Raw genomic sequence first — 8,871 nt, 5'->3', positions numbered from 1 at the left:
TTTTAAAGGACTTTGATAGCATATGAAGAAAAAAAGCTGAGAAAGCAAAAGCAAATACATAAAACCTAAATTTAAAAGAGAATTGTGTCTTAAAAGTATCCTTACTTGTATTCTCCGCTTCTTTGGCTCGGAATCAATACCAAATTTTTTAAAGTAAAGACAAAATCTTTGGAACCGAGTATGCTTTTTTTTTCAGTGCGTTACTCGAACCTCTGTTATCTGCACCATATCATTTAACAGTCGCCTTAGCACATTGCACCACCGGTGGAGTTGTCGTAACAACGTCTAGCGATTATTTTAAGACTTTTCATGACAAAAGGAAAAATGCCGTTCATGAAATTGTGAACGCCCGTGGACGAAATCGCAAACATTCCGTTTTGATTGTTTTGTGAACGTTTCCGTTTCATTTTGTCACCGGCCGTTCACGATTGTGGAACGCAATTTTTTCTATTAGTGTATGGTCTCTAAAAGCCAAGCAAAAATCGTTCCTTATTGGTCCATATTTATAAATAGCCCCAATATAAACCGACCCCAAATTTTACTTCTGGAGCCTATTGAAATTTCACACTCTAATTACTGTTTAAAATTGGTTCATAATTAACTGAATTGATTTATGTAGGTATTTAAGGGTTACCACAACCCAAGTATTTCGTTTAACGATGATAGTCTTTGTTATAATTTTCTACACAATGAGATTTTCACAAAAACCGACAATCGGTGTAAGAGCGTAACCAGATCCACCGGTGTATATAAACAATATTCATAAGTGCAGTTTTGAGCACTCAAAACATCGATTTAATATAAAGTTTAATATATGTTTTTGTTCTCTAATTCTGAAATATAAAAGGAGATCCCGGTATATGGCAATGTAATCCTTTATATATAGCACCTGTCAAATGTGAGATGGTATCGGAAATGTAGATCTACAAAGTGGAGCACGGTATAATATAGTCGGACCCGTCTGACTTTAGACTTTCCTTATTTATGATTTTCCTTTTACCTATGATTTTCATACTATGAACCCTAAAAATAAAATAAAAAATTGTTAATTGAAATCACATCAAAATAAAACGTCAGTTAATCTTTTCCGACAAAAAAATAAAAAAAAATAATAATATATTTCTAATGTATGAAGATAGAATTACTGCTAGTTCCATCAGTGAGTAATTTTCCTTATCTTAATTATATTTTAAATAATTTTTCTATATCATGCAGAAGTTACCAGAATGTCGCTGGATAAACTTAACACAATTAACTATGATAGCTTGCTGGAAAAGTTTAGAGAGGAATTTATGAAAACATGGGATAGTCCTAAGCCATCGCCTGATACTGGACTTGATGGCTATAACGAATTAGCCATATTGGGTGTGGGATCATATGGTCGTGTGGTATAAAAGAAGAGTTTTACAAATGTGTTTCTCTAACTTATCTCATTGTCTCATTTTCAGATTTTAACAAAAAATGTTCAAACTGGTAAATACAATGCTGTTAAAATTTTAATAAAAGATACTATTGTGAAAATGAAACAAGTCCGTCATGTTCATAGTGAGAAAATGGTTTTGGCTTCCATACGTTTTCCATTTTTGATAAATTTGGAATTTTCTTGCAAGGATTTTGATCATTTGTATTTGGGTCTTCCCTTTATAAATGGTGGAGAGCTATTCAACTATCATCGCAAGTATGGTAGCGTAGATGGGTTTATTAATGACGTTATTGAACAGATTCCCATTTTCAGAGTGAAAAAATTCAATGAAAAACAGACTCGCTTTTATGCTGCTCAAGTCTTTATGGGTCTAGAATATCTACACAATATGAGTATACTATATCGTGACCTTAAACCTGAAAATATACTCATAGATTCCAGGGGTTATCTGAAGATAACCGATTTTGGGTTTGCCAAAGTAAGTGAAGTTTTAAAAATTTAAACAAGTGTACATGAATTGCAAAAACAGAATGCAAATTCTAGATAGTCCCCAAAAATATCTTCATTGTAAATCATAAACAAGGGATATGTTTATAATTTACAATAAAGATACTTTTGGGCACTATCTAGAATTTTTACTCTTTTTATACCCTCCACCATAGGATGGGGGTATATTAACTTTGTTATTCCGTTTGTAACACATCGAACTATTGCTCTAAGACCCCATAAAATATATATTCTAGGTCATGGTGAAATTCTGAGTCGATCTAGCTATGTCCGTCTGTGGAAATCACGATAACTTCCAACCGAAACAAGCTAACGACTTGAAACTTGGCACAAGTAGTTGTTATTGATGTAGGTCGGATGGTATTGCAAATGGGTCATATCGGACCACGTTTACGTGTAACCCCCATATATAGATCGATCCCCAGATTTGAACTCCGGAACCTCTTGGAGGAGCAAATTTCATTCAATCCGGTAGAAATTTGGTACGTGATGTTAGTATTTGGTCTCTAACAACCATGCAAAAATTGGTTCATATCAGTGCATATCGGTCCATAATAATATGTAGCCCCCATATAAACCGATCCCTAGATTTGACCTCCGGAGCCTATTGGAGGAACAAAATTCATACGATCCGGTTGAAATTTAGTACGTGGTATAAGTATATAGCCTCTAATAACCATGCAAAAATGTATCCATATCGGTCCATAATTATATAACAACCATGCCAAACTTGGTCCAAATCGGTCTAAAGCTATATATAGCCCCCAGATAAACCGATCCCTAATCACGCAAAAATTGGTCCATATCAGTTCATTAGAGTATATAGCTCCATATAAAGCGTCCCTCAAATTTCAATTCTGGCTCTCTAATTACCGCGCAAAAGTTTATATCGGATTGTAATATTTGTAGACTTCCCTATATATACCGGTTAAGAATTCAAATATATACATATTTAATCTCCTTTTTATACCCTCCACCATAGGATGGGGGTATATTAACTTTGTCATTCAGTTTGTAACGCATCGAAATATTGCTCTAAGACCCCATAAAGTATATATATTCTGGGTCGCGGTGAAATTCTGAGTCGATCTAAGCATGTCCGTCCGTCCGTCTGCTGAAATCACGCTAACTTCCGAGCGAAACAAGCTATGGACTTGAAACTTAGCACAATTAGTGGTTATTGATGTAGGTCGGATGGTATTACAAATGGGCCATATCGGACCACTTTTACGTGGGGGCTATATAAACCGACGCTCAGATTTGGCTTGGAGGAGCAAAATTCATCCAATCCGGTTCAAATTTGGTACGTGGTGTAAGTATATGGTCTCTAACAACCTTGCCAAACATTGGTCCATATAGGTCCATAATTATATATAGCCCCCATATAAACCGATCCCCAGATTTGGCTTGCGGAGCCTCTACGAGAAGCAAATTTCATCCGATCTGGCTGAAATTTGGTACATGGTGTAAGTATATGGTCCCTAACAACTATGCAAAAATTGGTCCATATCGGTTTATAAATATATAGAGCCCCATATAAACCGACCCCCAGATTGTACTTCCGGAGCCTCTTGGAGGAGCCAAATTCATCCGATCCGGTTGGAATTTTGTACATGGTGTTAGTATGTGGTCTCTCATAACCATGCAAGAGTTGGCCCAAATCGGTCCATAATTATATATAGCCCCCATATAAACCGATCACAAGATTTGATTTCCGGAGCCTCTTGGAGGAGCCAAATTCATCCGATCCGGTTAAAATTTGGTACATTTCGCTAGTATATGGCCGATAACAACCATGCCAAAATTGGCCTGTATCGATCTATATTATATATAGCCCCCAAATAAACCCATCCCCAATCACAGAAAAATCACGACTGCCACTCGATCCAAAAATAATCTAGCAAAATTTTATGGCTATAGAAAATTTTGTCAAAATTTTATATTTCTATAGAAAATTTTGTCAAAATGTTATGTCAAAACAAGTAAAGCAAGTCTAAAGTCGGGCGGGGCCGACTATATTATACCCTGCACCACTTTGTAGATCTAAATTTTCGATGCCATATCACATCCGTCAAATGTGTTGGGGGCTATATATAAAGGTTTGTCCCAAATACATACATTTAAATGTCACTCGATCTGGAAGAATTTGATAGCCTTCTACAAAATCTATAGACTCAAAATTTAAGTCGGCTAATGCACTAGGATGGAACAAAATGTTAGTAAAAAATATGGGAAACGTTTAAATCTGAAGCAATTTTAAGGAAACTTCGAAAAAGTTTATTTATGATTTATCGCTCGATATATATGTATTAGAAGTTTAGGAAAATTAGAGTCATTTTTACAACTTTTCGACTAAGCAGTGGCGATTTTACAAGGAAAATGTTGGTATTTTGACCATTTTTGTCGAAATTAGAAAAACATATATATGGGAGCTATATCTAAATCTGAACCGATTTCAACCAAATTTGGCACACATAGCAACAATGCTTATTCTACTCCCTCTGCAAAATTTCAACTAAATCGGAGTTAAAAATTGGCCTCTGTGGTCATATGAGTGTAAATCGGGCGAAAGATATATATGGGAGATATATCTAAATCTGAACCGATTTCAACCAAATTTGGCACGCATAGCTATAATGCTAATTCTACTCCCTGTGCCAAATTTCAACTAAATCGGAGCAAAGAATTAGCCTCTGTGGTCATATGAGTGTAAATCGGGCGAAAGCTATATATGGGAGCTATATCTAAATCTGAACCGATTTCAACCAAATTTGGCTCGCATAGCTACAATGCTAATTCTACTCCCTGTGCAAAATTTCAACCAAATTGGGGTAAAACTCTGGCTTCTGGGACCGTATTAGTCCATATCGGGCGAAATATATATATGGGAGCTATATCTAAATCTGAACCGATTTCAATAAAATTTGGCACACTTGACTGTAGTACCAATTGTTCTTCTTGTGCAAAATTTTAAGCAAATTAGGGTAAAACTCTGGCTTCTGGGGCCATATAAGTCCATATCGGGCGAAATATGTATATGGGAGCTATATCTAAATCTGAACCGAGTGCTTCCAAAATCAATAGGGATCTATTCTGAGCCAAAACACATACTTGTGCCAAATTTGAAGTCGATTGGACTAAAACTGCGACCTAGACTTTGATTACAAAAATGTGTTCACGGACAGACGGACAGCCGGACATCGCTATATCGACTCACGAGCCCACCCTGAGCATTTTTGCCAAAGACACCATGTGTCTATCTCGTCTCCTTCTGGGTGTTGCAAACATATGTACTATCTTATAATACCCTGTTCCACAGTGTGGAGCAGGGTATAAAAAAAATTTAAGCATTTCATAGTTGGAGAGGAATATTTTGCAAAATCTTCAAAAACATCAAGAATTCTACTTATCTACTAAACAGTAAAAAATCGACCATTTTTGGTAGACTCGTGTTCATAATTGTATATAGTCCCCATCAAAAGCGACCCCCATATTTCAATTCTGGCCCTATAATTACCTCATAAAAGTTCATATCGGTTCGTAATTATTTCTTCGCTATATATACCGGTCAAGAACTGAATATATACGTATTTAATCGACCTTTCTTTTGTCTACTATATATCCCGCATGGACTATCTTACAATTAAGAAGATGATGTTAAGAAGTTTTAAGATGCCTTGCCATCGGCCATCCATGGTGGAGGGTACACTGAAAAAAATATTGTTGTGAGGTCAAAGATTTCATGTCTTTAAAATACGAATGCAAATTTTGCTTAGCATGGAAGACACATTTGTCTAATAGAAAGTTTTTTTCCTTGTCCAAAAGTCGACAAACCTTTCAATGAAGTCGTATTGTCCTTATAATTGAGTGATTTCACTTAAAAATGGGTATCATAACATGAAAGAAAAAATGTTTGGGCTAAGGTTAATTTGACTTTAATAATTCAGAAAAATTCTTTAAATTTAATGAAATTGTCATTAAATTTGTTGCCTTTTTGCATCTTGACTACAAAGCAAAAAATCGTTCTAATATAGGACATGTTTTTTAACACTTTATTTTAAAGACGTTTTTTACTTGAAACAAAGCATAATTTTTATTGTAAGTCGAGTCTTAATTTGGAAAATAAAGCTGTCGTTAACTCGTATTTAAAGGACTTTGATAGCATATGAAGAAAAACAGCTGAAAAGGCGAAAAATTAAAATTTGCTTCCTAGAAGCAAGTACGCAAAACCCAATTTTAAAAGAGAATTGTGTCTTAAAAGTATCCATACTTGTATTCTCCGCTTCTTTGGCTCGGAATCAATTTTTCAGTGTACATAGGATACGGCCTGGCCGAACTTACGACCGTATATACTTCTTGTGCTTTGTTTTTTTTTTTTTTACAGAGAGTTGAAACCCGTACATTAACATTGTGTGGCACTCCAGAATATTTGGCTCCCGAAATAATTCTATCTAAACCCTATGGCCAAAGTGTCGATTGGTGGGCATTTGGTATTCTATTGTATGAATTGGTAGCGGGTAGTTCACCATTTGCTCCTTATAATAAAAATATCATGGTGATGTACAATAAAATATGTGCCGGAGAATACAAAATGCCAATAGCGTTCAGTGCCTCATTCAAAGATTTAATCGATCATCTATTACAGGTGGATTTATCTAAAAGGTAAAAATGTTACGTGTAGTTTGATAAACCCTAATGGTGGACACTTGATGGTAGTGCACTTACTCTTGAGAGTTATCGTGCTATGATTTTTTACCACGCCTGCATCAATTCTAGCACATCGGTGATTTATCTCATCCCGGTAACGCCGGAGGTATTTTTCGGTATTTCAAAGCTAAGCACATATTTTGACACGCCATTCAGACTGTTTTTAATTGATCTAAACATAGAATTATGCAGCACTTATTGATAAAAAAAATGCAATTGACCTCCTATATCTATAATTTAAACAAAAATTTTGTTAAAGCACACTTTCACCCTTTCGAACTCAATCTAAGCATATTCTTGTTCAGATCTACCTAATCTCGGTCCACCATTATTGTTTACGGCAAATGCATTTTAATCGAATTTTCTATTATTTTTAAGATTTGGAAATTTAGCCAATGGTAATAAGGACATTAAAAATCACATGTGGTTTAAACATGTTAACTGGTATGCCATGATTAATCAAGAAATTCCTGCTCCCTTCATACCGAAAGTGGCCAATATGGAAGATTTGTCAAATTTTGATCGTTTTCCTCATGCTAAGCCATTGCACCGTTCAAAATCGAATCGTCATGCTGACTTATTTGCCGATTTTTAATTACAAAATATTCAATAATTTTCTTCATTTTATAAATACGCTTTGTGTTGATCACTTGAATAAAATATTTTACTATTTTGAAAAAAAAAAAAAAAATATATTGCCTTAATATGAAAGTTTATACAAACTAAATTTTAAGACAAGTAATTTACACAATGTTAGTACAATTTTCGTTAAAATAATATTTTCTCATAAAATTTGGAACACGAATCTGGGCAAAGCATTTTTAATTTAAAGAAATCGTCATGCTTGAATTTTTTTTAAGTCATATTTAGCATTTGTATTAAACAAAATTCAAAATACATTGTTTTTATACTCTGCGCCACACTGTGGAACATGGTATTATAAGTTAGTGCATAGTTTGCAACACCCAGAAGGAGTCGAGATAGACATATGGTGTCTTTGGCAATATTGCTTAGGATCGGTCCCTGAGTCGATATAGCGATGACCGTCTGTCCGTGAACACATTTTTGTCATCAAAGTCTAGGTCGCAATTTTAGTCTAATCGACTTCAAATTTGGCACAAGTATGTATTTTGGGTCAGAATAGAACTCTATTGATTTTGGAAGAAATCGGTTCAGTTTTAGATATAGCTCCCATATATATCTTTCGCCCTAATTTGCTAAAAATTTTGTACAAGAAGAACAATTAGTACTATAGTCAAGTGTGCCAATGTTTATTGAAATCGGTTCAGATTTAGATATAGCTCTCATATATATCTTTCGCCCGATATGAACTAATATGGTCCCAGAAGCCAGAATTTTACCCCAATTTGGTGTAGTCAAGTGTACCAAATTTGATTGAAATCGGTTCAGATTTAGATATAGCTCCCATATATATCGTTCGCCCGATTTACACTCATATGACCATATGGCCAATCTTTTACTCCGGTTTACTTGATTTGCTCCGATTTGCACAGGGAGTAAAATTAGCATTGTAGCTATGCGTGCCAAATTTGATTGAAATCGGTTCAGATTTAGATATAGCTACCATATATATGTTTTTCTGATTCCGACAAAAATGGTCAAAATACCAACATTTTCTTTGTAAAATCGCCAATGCTTAGTAGAAAAGTTGTAAAAATGACTCTAATTTTCCTAAACTTCTAATACATAACTAAACTTATATATCGAGCGATAAATCATAAATAAACATTTGCGAAGTTTTCTTAAAATTGCTTCAGATTTAAATTTTCCCATTTGTATACCCTCCACCATAGGATGGGGGGATATTAACTTTGTCATTCCGTTTGTAACACATCGAACTATTGCTCTAAGACCCCATAAAGTATATATACTGTAGGTCGTGGTGAAATTCTGAGTCGATCTAAGCATGTCCGTCCGTCCGTCTGTTGAAATCACGGTAACTTCCGAACGGAACAAGCTATCGACTTGAAACTTGGCACAAGTTGTTGTTATTGATGTAGGTCGGATGGTATTGCAAATGGGCTATATCGGTTCACTTTTACATATTGCCCCCATATAAACGGACCCTCAGATTTGGCTTGCGGAGCTTCTAAGAGAAGCAAATTTCATCCGATTTGGTACATGGTGTAAGTATATGGAATCTAACAACCATGCAAAAATTGGTCCACATCTGTTAATAATTTTATATAGCCCCCATATAAACCGATCCCCCG

General features: G+C 35.1%; 1 protein-coding gene across 1 annotated transcript; it reads left to right on the top strand.

The window, feature by feature from the left end:
- The first annotated feature begins 1,078 nt into the window (after positions 1–1,078).
- LOC142219404 (cAMP-dependent protein kinase catalytic subunit 2-like) lies at positions 1,079–7,291 on the top strand. Its single transcript, XM_075288403.1, has 6 exons — positions 1,079–1,159; positions 1,216–1,388; positions 1,449–1,678; positions 1,736–1,901; positions 6,315–6,592; positions 7,016–7,291. The coding sequence occupies exons 1-6, from the start codon at positions 1,126–1,128 to the stop codon at positions 7,230–7,232; spliced, it is 1,098 nt and encodes a 365-aa protein (XP_075144518.1). The 5' UTR covers positions 1,079–1,125; the 3' UTR covers positions 7,233–7,291.
- The last annotated feature ends 1,580 nt before the right edge of the window (positions 7,292–8,871 follow it).

This window comes from Haematobia irritans, chromosome 1 (genome assembly GCF_050003625.1).
Source record: "Haematobia irritans isolate KBUSLIRL chromosome 1, ASM5000362v1, whole genome shotgun sequence".
In the NCBI taxonomy this organism is placed as follows: domain Eukaryota; kingdom Metazoa; phylum Arthropoda; class Insecta; order Diptera; family Muscidae; genus Haematobia; species Haematobia irritans.
The sequence above is the reverse complement of the archived record's forward strand: the minus strand, read 5'-3'. Positions and strand labels throughout refer to the sequence as shown.

What these genes read in the sequence shown, in the direction of transcription:
- LOC142219404 (XM_075288403.1), top strand. Translation starts at nt 1,126, where the DNA reads ATGTATGAAGATAGAATTACTGCTAGTTCCATCA. An exon ending in TGGGATCATATGGTCGTGTG is followed by an intron (nt 1,389 to 1,448) that starts GTATAAAAGAAG and finishes TCTCATTTTCAG; the next exon opens with ATTTTAACAAAAAATGTTCA. An exon ending in CAGGTGGATTTATCTAAAAG is followed by an intron (nt 6,593 to 7,015) that starts GTAAAAATGTTA and finishes ATTATTTTTAAG; the next exon opens with ATTTGGAAATTTAGCCAATG.